The sequence below is a fragment of a genome, unplaced genomic scaffold, assembly GCF_019419815.1.
Source record: "Pyrus x bretschneideri cultivar Hongxiangsu unplaced genomic scaffold, Pyrus_bretschneideri_v1 Contig13, whole genome shotgun sequence".
NCBI classification, from domain to species: domain Eukaryota; kingdom Viridiplantae; phylum Streptophyta; class Magnoliopsida; order Rosales; family Rosaceae; genus Pyrus; species Pyrus x bretschneideri.
In genome coordinates, this window is record NW_025999424.1 from 3521865 (window position 1) to 3539195 (window position 17331).

Genomic DNA, 17331 nt, shown 5'->3' on the forward strand with positions numbered 1-17331 from the left:
GAAAGAGAGATTGAACTCGGGTATAAAGAAACGTATTTACTGTCTTACCTAACCGACTTAATAGACATTTGCAACCTATAACTCTTTATTTGATATTAGGGTAAACTTCTATTTACTGTCCTCATGTTTCGTGATTTTCAATATTTACTACATCAAATTTTTTTCGTCCCAGAGTCATACCTAAGTGTAAATTTTGAGATAGTCTCATAAATTCGTTAATCAAACTGTTAAGTCTGTCGTTAACTAATGATGTGATGCCTATGTAGATAATAACTGGGTGCCACGTGTCATTAAGGGGTCCATGTGGATTTTTTTTTCTTATGAGAAGGGGTTAAAAAAAATTCAAAAAAAAAAAAAAAATACATGTCTTCTAACTCCCCCAACCCCCCGCCCCATCTCCCTCCCTTCTCTCTTCTGCAACTTGCACCCCTTCCCTCCCTTCTCTCTTCTAAAACTGCATCATCCCAAACCCCAAACCCCTCCTCCTAAACCCATCTCAATCTTCATCTCCAAAATCCGGAAAAATCAACAACCCTATAAAAATCAAGCTAAAACTTTCAAAACCCATATCAAATCTCAGCCCCAAATACCCCCTAAACCATGAAAAATCTCAACTTTTTTTTTACTAAAACCAAAAGTTTATACATTCCTCCTAAACCCATACCTCTCCGTCCCCTACCTCAACCCCGACCCCCTCCCTCCCTTTTCTCCTCTCTTTCTCTACCGACGCCATTGTTCCTCCACTCTCTTGTTTCTTTGCTCTAGATCCTTGACAATCTTGCAGGTCAAACCCTAATCTCACACCACTGAAGGCCCAGAACCACACGAATCCAAGAGAGAGAAAGCGGAAAAAAAATGTTTGGAGGGAGAAAGTTAGCGTTTCTTTTTAGAGAGAGAAAGGGAGTGAGAGAGACGCAGGAGCCCTGAATCCTGAATCCCATTTCTTGGACTTCTTGAGTGACGTTGGAGCCGGTAATGGAGACGTAAACATAGTCGATGAGCTCTTCCCACAGCTGCTCGGAGTCGCTGAAGATTCAAGTAGCGACAATGGCGATGATTTTGGTCAGAATTTGAGACATGGGTTGTCCGGTCTTGGGTCGAAAACTAGACAAGAGTGGGGATTTGAGGCCGTTGAGGGTCATGAGGGAGATTTGGGGAACGGCGGAGTTGGTGAGTTAATTGTGGAGGAGTTTCAGTGATTTGCTGGAGCGAGGGGACAACGGCGATGCTGATTGAGGAGTGGGGGGAGAGATACTTGGAGTTGAGTGAGGAGAGAAGGGAGGGAGGGGGCGGAGTAGAGAGGGAGCATAGAAAAGAGAGGTTGGTCGCTGGATTGGGTGGGGAAGAAGAAATGGATAGATGAACTCATATTGGTTTTTTAGGTTTAGGTTTGGTTGTTTAATTTTTAAAATTTAAAATTATAAATTGGTTTTTTTTTAATTTTTAATATTCCATGTGGACCCCTTAATGACATATGATGTCCTGTTATTGTTTACATAGATGTCACGTCATCAGTTAACGTCAAACTTAACAATTTGATTGACAGATATATAACACTGTCCCAAAATTTACATTTTAGGTATGACTCTAGGACAAAAAAAATTAATATACTAAATGTTGAAAACCATAAAGTATGAAAGTAGTAAATAGAGATTTACCCTTGATATTATATGAACTTACAAAGCACATCTACCAACTCACATGGTGTCAATAGATAAAAAATTATACAGAAGAAATTTTTACATATGACGAGATGTCTCTTGACGTGACACATAAAGAGACATAAATTAATTTTGTCGACTCTAAGTGTACTGGGAGTTGTTGAGTAGTCTATGATTAATTAATGTCAAGTGGGTATTTATTATTACTAAGAGGTTATAATAGGTTACTGTGCATCATTGACTAAATCAATCACGACCCTATCAAAAGAAAAAATAAAACGACAAGGACCCGACCCAGGTTAACGTAATCGGGTTCTACAAATGAGCCCAGTGGGCCCTGTCTGTGGCTGAAACCAAGGCCCAAACCGTCTGTACAATACTTGGTATAAACGACGTCGTATCGATAAAGATCTATCATCGAAACGCTATCCGAAACGAGAAAAAAACGCCTACAGCTCCCCGTGCGCTGCTGAGCCTCTCACTCTCCGTCGTCCGCCGCCTTGGCGCCAAAATTACTGCAAAAAAAAAAAAAAAAAAAAAAATGAGCGCCTGCAAAACCCTATTCCGTACATCTCTCTCCTCAGTCACCTCCACCCTCCGAACCAATCGACCCACCGTCTCTCTCCTCCACTCCCCCTCCCTCCGCTTCTCTCCGCTTCCTCCCAACCAAGGTACTCTCTTTCTCTCTCCCTCGGCACTCATACGCACATTTCTAACTCAATTTTGTGATTTGAATTTGAAATTAGGGCTCAGGCTTGCTCCGTACAATGTTCCTTCGCGTCCGTACGCTTCAATTTCATCCGAAGCAACCGCCGCAGATTTCACAGACGAAGCTCACTCCGCGGACTCAACCCTAGAACCGCCGGAGAACCCGACGCAGGACACCGTGGAGGAGCTTCTGAGGAAGAAAAACGACGTCGCGCGCCTGAGGAAAATGGAACGCCGCCACGAGTCCGCGCACCAAATCGGCGGTCGGTGGTTCCCGTATCTCGACAAGTTCAGCTGCGGTGAAGGTGCTTTTCTCAACAGCGGTGAGGTGCTTGAAGCGGTGGATCCGTACATAATGGATGTCAGGAAGGAGAAGTTTAGGAAAGTGGTGAAGAATCGGAGCTACGGGGTGTGTCTGGTGGTTGAAGGATTGGGAGATTTCGGCAATGTATCGGCGGCGTTTCGGTCTGCGGATGCGCTCGGGTTTCAGTCGGTTCATGTGGTATCCTGCGACTCCAAAAGGTGCAACGGCATTTGAGGTGAAAGGGGTCTGGTTTTAGTTTAAAATTTTGAAAAAAAAAAAAAAAAAGAAAACCAGAAAGAAGATTTATTTTTTTCTAAATTGTTTGTTGATATGTGGTTTTTTAGTGAATTGGTAATCAGAGTTGGCTTTGTTTAATTTGTATTGGTAAGTTTAATTGAAGTTGTCCGGTTCTTAGTTGTCGAATTAACTTTGTTAACCTCAGCTTGATCTTGTTTCAGATATAGAGACAATCGCCATGTCAGTATGGGAGCCGAGAAATGGTTGGACATTGAAATTTGGAACTCTACTGCTGAGTGCTTTGAAGTTCTGAAATCGCGAGGGTATCGAATTGCCACAACGCATTTGGGAATGGACTCGGTAATTATCCACTTTCTTCTGCTATGTATTTTGTTTGTTTTGAAAAGATGTTCCACAGTTTTAATCTCAAGTACGTATCTGAGTTATTCTTCCATTTTGTATTTTAAGGTGTCGATATACGACATGGATTGGTCTTGCCCAACTGCGATTGTAGTCGGAAATGAAAATAGGTATTACACGTTTTCCTATTTAGTGATCATTATATTTTTCGATATCATCCAAGCGGGTTCTTTGTTCAGTTTTAAGCTGATACACTTTTGTGTCTCTGTGATCAATATCAAATTTTTGGATATACTTGTACATCTGATGAAGGATTTAGAAATTCAACCAAGAAAAAGTTGATAACATCAAGAAAATTACATCTTAGATATGTTCTTCCTCGATGTTAATTTGAGTGCAATGTCTAATTTAGGGGAATAAGTGATGAGGCCCTGGCTTTGTCAGATTTGCATTGCAGTATTCCGATGAAAGGCATGGTCGACTCTTTCAATGTTTCAGTTGCTGCAGGCCTTCTCATGCACCATGCAGTTTGTGATAGAACATCTCGCCTGGTAACAACTCTACCGTTATTCTTTCTGTACTGAATAAGGCATCCACTCCTGTTATCGTTTTTCTTTTTATTTGAAAATTTGCATTCATGACTAGTTTATTCATCTTCATTGCTTGGATTTTTATAATGGAAAGGGCATTGACAATAAATTACAAGAAAATCATAAAACCCTACATTTTATGCCGGCTATTGATGTCGTTTTGGAAATTCATTCTGAACTTTATATATGTGCAATTGAACTTCCATTTTGCATTGCATTATGTTAAGCCAGAATCAGTTTTCGACCCTCTTTTCTTCCCTCATTTTTCTACAATCATGTGTCTATGGGTCAAGACTACAGCGGCATTCATGTCAAAGTTTGTATCAAGCACTAGATAATTGCAACTCAATTTCACTATCTTGTGACGTTCTTTTTTTCACAAAAGCAAATAGTAATCATACAAAGCAGTTGTGTGCTTACTGAAGTTTCAAGCATTAGATGTTAATAACTGTTGCACACAAATATACAGGGTAGCCATGGGGATCTGACATTTGAAGAGAGCCAAATTCTACTTGCTGAATTCTCTCTGCGGCATAGCAAGAGTTCAATCAGCATTGCACGTGAGTATGTAAAGCGGAAGGCATCTCTGCTCACGTCAAAGATTTGAGAGACCCTTTTCTGATTTTTGATTGCCCGGATGATGTTAAACAAACGTGTTCTCCAAATTTCTTATGAGAAAGCAATCACCAAAAGGAGCAGAAGATAACAAGAATTCTCTGAAGCCAACCAAGAGGACAAAGTGGCCATGTCCGATTGAAAGCAAAGCTTGGTGCGACATCACATGCAGTGTAGAGAGGGCAGCATGAGAGCTTACCTCGGCAACCAAGCATGTTCGGGCCAAGAATTGTCATTTGGTTGTCTATTCTCCCAATGATTCTTTACTTTCTAGCGATAGGACAGCTTGAATCAATGAAATTAATTACCTAGTCGTTCTTCTCCCGTTTTTTCTATATGGTCAAACAAGATTACTTTAATTAATAACTAGTACAAGGTTCAAAAAGAGTCAGGTAAACAACAACAAATAAAGTAAAAGGCTCAAACAAAATGAGAGCAGCACACAACGAGAGGCTCACATAAGTTGTAAAAAACAAACAACCAAAAACCCTAATCTCAATTAGCGTAAACCAGACCGTTGTAGTTATCACGTCTTCGGAGGAAGTCAAACTCTAAACCAAGAGGGTAGACACTAGATCTAAATCTCTTTAACGAATCCCTGCAAATATATACAAAGTATCTTGTGGGTAGAAAGTGAGGCTAAGGGGTATGTAAATTGTGACGGAGGTTGTAGAACACTTGACCCCGATTGAGATCCGACATGTCGGTTGGGGGAGGGGAAGTGTATATGATATTCAATTTCTGAACAGAGCCAACCGATCCGAGCATAATGGGACGGGGATGGAATATCACGTCTAAGAAGGAGGGAGGAAGGTAAAGTAAATGACATAAAGCAGTACAAGCGGGGGAGGGGAAGTGTATATAATATTTAATTTCTGAACAGAACCTACCAATCCGAGCATGATGGGGACGGGGATGGAATATCACGTTTAAGGAGGAGATAGAGGAAGAAAAAAGTAAATGACAGAAAGCAGTACAAATGGGCAAAAAACGTCAAATAAGGGGCATGAAGCCCTGGTGGGGGAAGCAGAGGAGGTGGGATGCTGTGAGGGGGAATGGGTAGGGAGAAAAGAGGGGAGGAAAAGAGAGAGAGGGCAAAGGACAGTCGGGTATTTCAGAACATGAGACCATCTCGTCATCACCTGATTGTATTCATGTCCAAAGAGTGTTCACATTAAAAACACATGGCCTTTTTTATCACACATCAACGGAGCAAGAGCAAGATCAAGTTACCATTTAGCAATTTCTTGTTTTCTTTTATTGTTTATTAAAAGGTAAAATGAGAAAAGCCTAATGTCAAATATCACTCTTTGATTTTGTTGTTTGAGTTTTTGGGAAAAAATCATCTCCGGATCCCAACCTTCCAGATCCTGCGGATCTCCGTAATCTCAGTCATTCGTATAAAATCATGCGGTTGTGATCTGTCTTCCTCTTTAACTTTCTCACTCTCTCATTCTCCTCAACATCGTTGCCTTCTTATACCCCGACGATCGACGAAGCTGAATCGCAGACAAAGAAAGAAGAAGAAGAAGAAAAATGGAGTAGTGAAGGTCGGGGAAAGATGCAGTGGGAATTGGGGTGGGAGGGGAAGGGGAAGGTGAGTGCTGGTACAGGGAGGTCAGCGAGATCCGGATGGTTAGGATCCTTGGGATCTGAAAAGGATCTCTTTCCTGAGGTTTTCAATGACAATTTTTTTATTTTTAATTTAAGAAGTGGGTCCTAGTTTGTATAAAAGTCTTCTGCCATTTGAGTTTCTCATGAAGAGATAGTATACTTGTCCATTCTCTTTGGAAAATTTTAGAGATTTTTAAAGGAAACTTAATGGGAAATATTTGAAAATTTTGAGTTTTAACGATAAGAATAAAATAAAGGGTAAAATAAATAGTAACAAGATCAAATTTTTAGTGTAAAAATATGATTTTTCGTTAAATTGAACAGTACCATAAACTTTTCGTTAAAACTCTCATCTTTTAATTGTGTTTTTTTTATTATATATGGTACGATTATAAATTATTTTGAATTTTTTAAATTTAAAATTAAACACATAAAAATTGATCCACGATATACGATAAAATGAATATAATTAAAAAAATTCTTGGATCCTCATAAACATGATCCGATTTTTATATTTTTAATGAATTGGTCCAGCTTGTAATGAAGTCTGCTATTTGAATTTTATTTTTATTTTATTTTTGTCAAACCTGCAATTTGAGTTTTTTTTTTTCATCGACATTTTTATTTTATTTTTCTACTTTTTAATGAAGTGTGCTCCGGCTTGTATTGAAGAATAAATGAAAATAAAACCCAATTGGGTTTGGTCTAGTGGATAAAAGCTGGCTATGCCACAAGTTTGGCGGTTTTTTTTAGTACCATCTTTAGGAATGTCAGGGTTCGATCATCCGTTTGTAAACTAATTTTTTGGAGAGAGCTTTCTATAAAAACAGCGATCCAGCTCGAAGTGATAGCCCACTACTACCATTTTTTTAAGCAAAAAAAGAAGGAATGAAAATGGAATGTGTCTAGCGAGTTCGGCTAGTAATTTTCGAAGATTTTTTGTAAAGTGAAACTCTTGATGGATGAAAAATTAACGAGCATCGGTAGTTGCTTCCTTTATTTTCTGGTTGTATTCATAATTTTCTATATACATATATATATATATATATATATATATTAATCGATATTGTCTTGGAACCAATGAAGGCAGCATCCCTAGGGACTTTTGCTTTGACGTAAATTTGGGATGAACAAGTGAATTAAATATGTTTAATCAAGTGATTAGGCACGTAAATTTTGGATGAACCAATGAATTAAATATGTTTGATCATGTCATTACGCAATGTCAAACTTGATACATAGGGTTATCAAGTCCCCAATCTAACCATCATCACATAAACACTTCATTAATTAAAATCTTCTTCATTTTATTTCCAAACTCTTACCCAATAATCCAATGGCATTGAAATTCATTCAAGTTTGCAGGGTAGCTCCACAACCAGGCTCGTGGGCCGCCTTGGCCATCCCAGCTCAAGGTGAGAAACTTATGTACGATGTAGATGCCGCTACGTCAAAAGCAATATCTCAAGTCAATCACACTCTACCGGCTCAAGAGGACTTGTCTCTTCCTCTAACCTTCATAGACCTCGTATGGCTAAGGTATCCACCCTTCCATCGCCTTTTCTTCTATGACATATTGCCTTGCTCTTCCCCGGCAGATACCCTACTCTTCTTTCATTCAATAATTATTCCAAAACTCAAAACCTCTCTCTCTATCGCCCTCCAACATTTTCTACCTCTAGCCGGAAACATCACTTGGCCCGAAAGCTCCCCCAAACCCACCCTAAATTATGTCAAAGGCGACACCGTTTCCCTCACAGTAGCCGAATCTGATGCCGATTTCCACCATCTCTCAAGCAATGACTTTAACATTGATGCCAAAGAATACCACCCTCTTGTACCCCAACTGGCGAAATCTCACGAAAAAGCCGCCGTGATGGCGTTTCAAATCACCGTCTTTCCCAACAGCGGCGGCTTTTCCATTGGAATATCCATGCACCATGCAGTTGTTGACGGCAAGACTCTCTTCATGTTTCTGAAATCATGGACCCACATATGCAAACATGTTCATAAATCTGATGACATTGTTTTGCCTGATCAGCTCAAACCATTTTACGACAGACGGGGTCTGAAAGACCCCATCTGTCTCCAACTGGAAGAGATTTACTTGAATCAGTTTCTGAACATGGACAGACGACAAAATAATCGAAGCTTGATGGTTGCAGCCCGCTATGAATCTCTAGTGATATCAAATTCAACTCGGGGCAACTTCGAATTCACGAGCGCAAAGATTCAAGCTTTACGGAAATGGGTCAGGACCAGGAAACAACAGGAAGGAGATGATGGATCCGTTCATTTGTCGACATTTTCTCTAACGTGTGCCTACACATGGGTTTGCTTACTAAAAGCAGAGAAAGAAGAGCAAGAAGAAGTAAACGGGGGCCAAATAATACCTATGGCATTTAGCGTGGACTGCCGGTCGCGCTTAACCCCTCCTTTGCCTGGAAACTATTTTGGAAACTGTGTAACGGGCTCTGTAGCACTTGCAGAAAGAAAGGGACTTCTAGGAGAAGACGGGTTGGTTGTAGCGGTAAATGCGATTAGTGAAGCCATTAAGGGTTTGGATGGCGGGACTCTGACGAATGGCGCGGAGAATTTGGTTTCCATATTTTACCCTTCTGATGAACAGACTAGTAGTGGTGCTGGTCATCGGAGAGTATTTACGACCGCTGGATCGCATCGGTTTGACATGTACGATACTGATTTTGGATGGGGAAGGCCAAGGAGCACCGAAGTAGTTCGGATACATACAATCGGAATAATCACTTTTGCAGATGGCAAGAATGGTGGCGGAGCTGTTGACATCGGGTTGGTTTTGAAAAAACATCATTTGGAGGCTTTTGCTTCGCTATTTGCTAAAGGTCTTGAAACCCTTTGAAGTTTGAAGTCTCATTTTATATGTATTCTGGTCAGCTGAAAAATTGTATGCTTTATGATTAATCTTGTGGTGTTTTCTGGAGCAGGAAGCTCTATGTTTCTCGGATGAATTGGTATAAATAATGTTGCATAAAAAAATTTCGGAAGACTTTGCACAAAACCAAGGGCAGTGGTCTTTACTTCCTCTAGTACTAGTACTGCGTTCAGTGGGGCGCGAGTGAAACTTAGTCCCCCTTGGTCTATTTATTCTTAGTCAAGACAGCACCAAACACTCTTGACGTGAGATCGTCTGAGGTTTGGAGGGCAGCTGCTTGTGATATGAGCTCCCTTCTATTAAGAAAAAAACAAAAAAATCTTAGTGTCACCACCATGCATAGGGAGTTACATGACCTACGGGAAGGCCGTCGGAAGGCCGTCTCTGCTATCCACCGACGGCCTTCTCACCGGCGCCCGGCCCTAGCGCCAGTCAAAATTAAGGTAAGGTTGTCAGTCGTTACAAGCAATTCACAAACATATTTGGGACCATTGAATTATTTCCACCTCACCTTCTCACCTTTCAAGATGAGTAATAGTTTGTCTACTAGAACATATAATTATGGATAAATTACATAAAATAACCTCAATCTCAAAGTAACCAAAGATTAGGTTCTTGAGATCCACGATCATTGGTAGCCACAGGAAACAATCTCAAAGCTTTCCACACGTAAGGCTTAATGGAAGATAAAGAGACAAAGGGCTCTGAGGTAGCTTTTCTTATCTTCTCCTAGACTACTGCCGATATTATTGTTGAATTGTAATCTTGTCTTGGCCCAAGACAATTGATCCCGCTCATACATAAAGAAAGATCCATGCACATGTTAGAGAGTTCTAGCAAAGTTCAAGTTGGTGGAAGAGTCGAGAAGAATGTTGAGGATTCCACCAACATGCAAGATTAGTGTAGATAATTCTAGCTTAGGAAGGTAGTAGAATTATCTAGATATTTCCAGCATGATGTTTCCATGCTTCTCCAAGTTTCCATCCATGCCTACAAAAGGAGAAGGCATCCACACCATTTGTATCAATTAAGAAGAATAACAACCAAGACAGCAAGTAGTGAGAAGTGAGAGTGCCAAGTAACAAGTGAGAAGAAGTAACAGAGCTTCTAAGAGTGTTTGAGTGTTTCCTCTTGTACTAAGTTCGTGGGTGAATAAAAATCTTGTGTAATACTTTGAGTATTCTTTCTTTCTCTTGCCTATCAATTCCGTTGCATTACATTCTTCTTTGTGAGATAAACATCTCCAAAGTAGTGAAGTATTTTTAAGCCCCAACAATTATTTCAACATCTCCTGCACTTGCACTTGCACCATTCGGCTGATCGGATCCCATAGCCAACTTTTTCAATTTGTCAAACATTCCGGCTGCAACAACTCCTGCACTTGCACCAATATTCATGAAGAACTCTTTCAATTTGTTAAACACCTGAAGAAGCTCTTCACGTGCTTCCCGATACAAACTTTTCAAAACATCTGCAATTTCACGGTACGACTTTGTTACTTCAATCACAAGGCAAATGCTCCATGCTGCGATGGCGAACCACCCCAAAGCTGGAACCAGGATCAACAATTCTAAGGTTATGGCAAGTGTTCCTGACAAGAGGCTAATTTTATCCATGAACTCAGACAAATCTGGATTTTTACGAGCTTGGAGTATCTTGACTGCCAATGAACCAAGGTAAACCATGAGAACAACCAGAAACGCCACTAACGTGTTGTATTCCGTGGAAAACAGAGATACTGCAGCTCCAGCTCCGTACCTAAGCTGGATAAACCCGGCTAGAACGGTGATGGCAGAGAAATACACCAATGCAATTCCTTTGAAGAACTTTGACGATAATGTTCCTCAGCCTCGCTTCTGCTATATTATAAATATATGGTTAGAAAATTATATTGAAATCAGTTCATCTTCTTAATTATTATTTAAGGACATCTCTGGAGATTGTTTTTAATCATTTATAATCATTATATGATGATTAAAAATAAATAAATTGTTCTAATTTTGAAATTTATACGGTGTTAAATATGTTAATTGCAAGTATTTTCCTAATAGATTGGATGCGAGTATTTTTGTAATCAAAATAGTTGCAGATCCAAAGTTAGAAAAGTTCATAACCACAAAGGCTATTTTGCTAGGACAACAACCACAAGGTTTTCGGCAAAAATACTTGTTCATGACCAAAAGTAATAGTAGTTTCAGGCATATATATAAGAGCATCTATGAAGCTAGATAGATTTGTGGCTACTTTCTGCAACAACAACTACAAGGGTGATATTGGGCAAAAATTACTTTTTCATGATCAAAGTAGCAGATGTTTCAAACTTTCAAGTACATAAGAGCATCTAAGAAGCTTCCATGGCTGTTGACGTGGTTGTCATCCTATGCCACATGGCCAAACCACTAATTAAAAAAATATTTTATATTAACAATTAATATGGAGGAGGAGAAAGATATGGAGGACCCTAGAGCCACCAAAGACTCAAATCCACGGCCCTACCACCTACTTCCAGTTTCTTACTACACCATTGCAAACCCGAGAACCCTAGAGTCACCAAAGACTCAAATCCACGGCTAAAACCTCCCACATCTACGAGACTACACTGTCGCTCAACGCTTCAGGTTTAAAACAATTCAATTTCTTGTCAGTCTTTTTAACTTTGCTTTTGGATTTACAATTAATTACTTCCAAAATCAAGCAAGCTAGCAGCCTTTCACCTCCACAACCAGCCTCTGAGGCCTCTAATTAGGTAATTTTGGATTTTATTTTTTAGATTATATGTATTTGTCCCTGGCTATTTTATTCTGGGTAATCGTTGGGGATTATTCAAATGATTTATTTGCACATATGGAGGCTTTAATAAGTTGTTTTATTTGGTCTTTCTATTTCAGTTTTCTGTTTGTTATGAACATGCATGTAGGTATTTTTTTTTCTGGGCTTATTGGTTTTCATGGTGATTGAATGTGAAAAATTTGGAGTTGTTGATACCATTATTGAAAAGGAAAGTTGTTTGATTTGGCTTTGAATTGCTCTGCATTTGAAAAAGATTGAAAATGGTCTCTACGGGCAAGCAGAATGATTTCCCCCATCATGGATGATTTTTTTTCTTCTTCTAATTAGTGTTAAGCAATGTCTTTTCTGTTTATTGGTGTTATTATTTGGAGTCCTAGAAAACCATGAAAAAACTATATAAAGAAGGATTTGAGAAACACATATATCTTTCTCCTATATATATTTTCAGCTGCTCAGTTCTGTTTAAGCATTGGCTTTTACTTCCTTTTAAGTTAGATACCAAATAGTTGAAAGCTTATGTCATGGTTTGATTACTATGACTGTGCACTGATGTTTAAGTAGTTCTTCCAATTAGTGACCATATGACTTGCTCAAAAATCATCCAATGTGTTTTTTCTGTTCTTCTATTGGCTGGAGGCCATTACCTCCAGTGAATATATCGATTGGATTGTTTAGTAAGAGCACAACCACCTTTGTAATACCAAAGTTGGTTTCGTTTTGGTTGTATGAGATCAATTGGGTTGTTTAGTAAGAGCACAATCAGCGTAAAATTTTAATTATTGAAAACTTTATCTGCATGCGAAAATGGTAGACTGATTCAGAACTTCCTTATGCCTCTTTTGCTTATTTTTTGTATTAAGCACACTAATGTTTTTATTTCCAAAGTAATTTGTTGTTGTGATTGTGTTGTTTGAAGGTTGGTCATGGTTTTTGATAAGGGTAATTCTCTTGTTTGTGTTTTTAAACCAAGATGTTGTCGGTATAGATTTTATACTCTGCAAGTTTTTGGGTTGTTCTGGTTTCAATATTTTCATTTTAATCTCACTTTATCAACATACTTGGTAACTTAAGTGATAACCACAACTTCCAAAGCTCACATTTTGAAGGATATTGAATTTGGAAAACTAATATGTTATTCACCGTTTTTTTTTTTTTTTTTTTTTTTCCTATACTAAGTTAGATTTTGGTCTTATTGTTTTTTAGGAATGGTATGTTGGAGTTGGGTTTTTATTAAATTTTGGCAGATCTTCATATTCTTGCAATCGCAGATTGGTTTAGAAGTTTAATCATAATTTAAGTAGTTTTTTTGGTAATTTTATCTTTTGTTAGTAGATTATCTAGTCCTGGCATTTGGAGTCTTGATAACTTACTAGGCTATGATAAATTAGTGAAATCAGATACGCAAAAGAAAATGAAGATATGATAGCACAACTGAAGGGTTGCAAGCCAAGGGCAGACCAACATCTCCAAAGGTAGTGACATCAATTTAGCCTTCATTAGTAGTGATATCAATTTGATCTTTATAAAAGTTGAATGTTTTGAAATTACAGTGAATAGGTAGTTTATGGTATGAAACTAGATATATTTTTCTTGTTAATTAATGGCCATTTAATGTAGGATGTTTTCAAGTAAAATTCATATAATCGTAAGAAACAAAGTATTACCACAAGGGAGGGGCAAAACCATTTCATCCAACATGCAAGGAAGGCTCACAAGGTAATGAAATTAAAGTACATATAAAACTCATTGTGTAATTTAGATAGGCTCGTTTGTTATGTTTTGTTCTTCTTACTGTAACTATTTCTTCAATTCTTATTTTCTTCTCTTTTGTTATTCAAATTCTCAATGCACCTACCATTCTCTAGACACCAATGTTTATTTTCTTCTCTTTTATTATGTAAGGATAAGATGAAGAAAAAGAAGGATGGAGTTACAGGAGAAATTATTCAAGAAGCACCTGAGGTAGTGATAGTGATCTTTCAAATGACAATGATACTTGTGCTGAACTAAAGACCATGATATGGTTGATGACTTATATTATGAATTTTGTTGTTAGTTTCAACAATGCACACGGTATACCTGTTTTGTTACCAACTCAATGCCTTTAGAATGTTGTTAGCATCTCAATATGTTTAGAGCTATTAGGATGCTTATGTTAGCTTTTGGGATATACACTTGGTGTATGTATTGGATGTAACCTAATTTATTGATCAATGAAATGTGATTAACCAAGGTATTGCCTCATATTTGTTATGAATTCTAATTCTAGATGACGAAGCAGGGAATATGTGCTAATTAGTTCATCACGAAGGCTACTTTCTGCAACAACAACAACTACAAGATCTTGGGAAGAAAATACTTGTTCATGAACAAGAGTAATAGTAGTTTCAAGTATACAAGAGCATCTAAGAAGCTAGATAGATTGTGGCTACATTCTTCGACAACAACTACTAAATCGGTGATCTTGGGCAAAAATACTTGTCATGAGCAAAAGTAGTAGTTTAAAGTATATAAGAGCGGCTAAGAAGCTAGCTAGATAGGAAGTGCCTACGGATGATGAGATGGAGATGAAGGGGTACTACTCCTCCCTCTCACAAGAAGGTTGCCAGATGCAGCTGCTTGATGATTCATATTCATAGTGTTCTAGCCAAAACCAAATTCTTCCGAAGTATTGCCAAATTCTTAGAAGATAGACTATGAACGAAGAAGCTAGCTATATTATACATAATACTAAAGCAGATTCTTCGTTCATAGTTGAAGTACCGAACGGTTGCGGAATGGGGAGTTTACTAGGAAAAGGCGAAAATGCCCTCGATTAACTAACCAATTCCACAATTTTCTACAGTGGAAAGTCTGTTGTGCCCTTTCCCCAATCAACTCGTCTCTCATTGGCTCTTTCTTCGTGTTGGTGGTCGGTGCCTGCAATCGGATTCTACCAATTAGCCCGGTGACCCCGGAGGTTACCGTCGGTACTTCAAATACGTGGTGCCCAACGACGTCATATCCATGAAGTTCTATCATCGGAACGCTATCCGAAAGGCGAAAAGATAGCCCCTTCAGCTCCTGTGGTGCTGCTGAGCCCCTTACTCTCCGTCATCCGCCACCTTGGCGCCAAAATCACTGCAAAATAAAAAATAAAAAACGAGAGCCTGCAAAACCCTAGTCCGTACATCTCTCTCCTCAATCACCTCCACCCTCCGAACCAATCGACTCACCGTCTCTCTCCTCCTCTCCCCCTCTCTCCGCTTCGTCCCAACCAAGGTACTCTCTCTCTCTCTCTCTCTCTCTCTCTCTCTCTCTCTCTCTCTCTCTCTCTACTCATACGGACATCTCTAACTCAATTTTGTGATTTTAATTTGAAATTAGCGCTCAGGCTTGCTCCTTACAATGTTCCTTCGTGGCCGTACGCTTCAATTTCATCCGAAGCCGCCGCCGCAGATTTCACAGACGAAGCTCACTCCGCGGACTCAACCCTAGAACCGCCAGAGAACCCGACGCAGGGCACCGTGGAGGAGCTTCTGAGGAAGAAAAACGACGTCGCGCGCCTCAAGACTACGGCAACATTCATGTCAAAGTTTGTATCAGGCACTAGATAATTTGCAACTCAATTTCACTGTATTTTGTGACTTTCTGTTTTTCGCAAAGGAATAGTAATCGTAAAAAGCAGTTGCGTGCGTACTTAAATTTCAAGCATTAGATATTAACAAGTTTTGCACACAAATATACAGGGTAGCCATGGTGATCTGACATTTGAAGAGAGCCAAATTCTACTCGCTGTATTCTCTCTGCGGCATAGCAAGAGTTCAATTAGCATTGCACGTGAGTATGTAGAGTGGAAGGTTTCTCTGCTCTCACCAAAGATTTGCTTTTCTGATTTCTGGTAGCACGATGAAGTTAAACAAACGTGATCTCCAAATTTCTCATAAGAAAGCAATCAACAAACGGAGCAGAAGATAACAAGAATCCTCTGAAGCCAACCAAGAGGACAAAGTGGCCACGTCCGGTTGAAAGCTTACCTTGGTAAACAAGCATTTATTCGGTCTAGAGAAGGCGGCATGAGAGCTTACCTTGGTAAACAAGTGTTATTCGTGCCAAGAATAGTCCTTTTCTATTCTCTTGATGATTCTTTACTTTCTAGCGATAGATAGGACAGCTTGAATCAATGAAATTAATTTACCTAGTTCTTCTTCTCCGGTTATTTTTAAGGTCGGGTATTTGATAAATTGAGTTGAGCATCGGGCATTGCTTCCTTTAGTTCTGTATTCACTAGTTGTATTCATATAGATTATCTTGGAACCAATGAAGCCGGCAACCCTCAACGACTTTTTCTTTTACGCAAGAGAAATGCTAAGGAGTGTTTTTATGGACTATCTGTCATATCAATAACACAATATGTTATAATGTTAGCACGATAATTAATGTTAAACTACGATGTCGCATAATATATTATAATGTTAGCACAGAAATTAACGTTAAACTATAAGGGGATAGAGAGCTCATAGAGTCTTATTTTGAGAGTCTTCTTAGCATTTTTCTTTATGTATATTTTGGATGAACTAATAAATTAAATATGTTTGATCATGATTAAAAACTATTTGACCCTAAATCTTTGGATATCATTCAAAATGCTCAAGAATTGAGATACGGTAAGAGATATATTAATCGAGAAATGCTAAGACCATCTCTAAAAAAATGTCAAAAGTGTCAAATAAGATTAAAAAAAACAAATTTACGCCTACCATCCCAGACATTTGTTTGTTTGTTTTTTGTGTTTTTTTTTTTTTGTCAAGCTCAGATATTTGTTTTGACACATAGATCAAAACGTCAATTCCCTACCATTAATTAGCGATGTTTTGAAATAGGTGCCTCAATTTTGAATTTTTTAAATTAAACATCCATGCCTTTTAGAGATTTGATTAAACTCTTCTTCTCATAATTTCGGTGCCAGAATTAATATTTTTCTGTACCAAAATTACATAACCTGCCAGTGCCCCTTAGTTCTTAAAACCTCACGCCAAAATTCCCTATAATCTAGCATTTTGATGACTCTCTCCCTCTTTGGAGATAATTGTAAAATAAAAAATATAAATAATATAAATAAAAAAAGAGTAGTTAAATACAATATTTTTTCACAATACTTCCTACAATTTAGCAATGATTATCTACAATTTAATATATATATATATATAATGTTTTTTTTCTTTTCAAAATAATTTAAAATATTTTTAAATCTAACGAAATCAAACGTACCAAAAATAGGACTGACAACCGTATAAACGTACCAATAAATAATGCGTACAAAATCGGATGTACCAAAACTGAAAATAATGTATCAATATCAACAATATATACCAAATCAAACGTACCAAAATCGCAAATAAACGTACCAATCAACGTTTTTTACAAAGTCAAACATACTCAGTGATAATATACACATAATATGTTGTACCTGATAATAGTTTGTTAACAACTATAAGTAAAAAAAAATGCGAAGAAAAATAGTCTGACAAAAAATATGAAAAAATTACTGTGGATCATCAA

At 38.2% G+C, this 17331-nt stretch overlaps 2 protein-coding genes and 1 long non-coding RNA gene across 4 annotated transcripts; all 3 read left to right on the forward strand.

Annotated features, from left to right (window-relative positions):
• The first annotated feature begins 2071 nt into the window (after positions 1 to 2071).
• Positions 2072 to 4795, forward strand: LOC103951014 (tRNA (guanosine(18)-2'-O)-methyltransferase). Of its 2 annotated transcripts, none has more exons than XM_018648354.2 (6): positions 2072 to 2332; positions 2408 to 2891; positions 3132 to 3270; positions 3379 to 3440; positions 3715 to 3821; positions 4330 to 4468. In XM_018648354.2, the coding sequence occupies exons 1-5, from the start codon at positions 2203 to 2205 to the stop codon at positions 3803 to 3805; spliced, it is 906 nt and encodes a 301-aa protein (XP_018503870.2). In that variant the 5' UTR covers positions 2072 to 2202; the 3' UTR covers positions 3806 to 3821; positions 4330 to 4468. The 2 variants fall into 2 exon arrangements, with proteins under 2 accessions (XP_018503870.2, XP_009360570.2); XM_009362295.2 differs by having other exon boundaries at positions 2073 to 2332; positions 3683 to 3821; positions 4330 to 4795.
• A 2630-nt stretch (positions 4796 to 7425) lies between these two features.
• Positions 7426 to 9090, forward strand: LOC103951015 (phenolic glucoside malonyltransferase 2-like). The gene is made up of 2 exons (XM_009362297.3): positions 7426 to 8950; positions 9053 to 9090. The coding sequence occupies exons 1-2, from the start codon at positions 7426 to 7428 to the stop codon at positions 9073 to 9075; spliced, it is 1548 nt and encodes a 515-aa protein (XP_009360572.2). The 3' UTR covers positions 9076 to 9090.
• Positions 9091 to 11477: 2387 nt separating this feature from the next.
• Positions 11478 to 15045, forward strand: LOC103951016. The gene is made up of 4 exons (XR_667729.3): positions 11478 to 11746; positions 13179 to 13262; positions 13408 to 13506; positions 13693 to 15045. It is a non-coding gene; the product is annotated as an uncharacterized LOC103951016 (long non-coding RNA).
• Positions 15046 to 17331: the final 2286 nt, after the last annotated feature.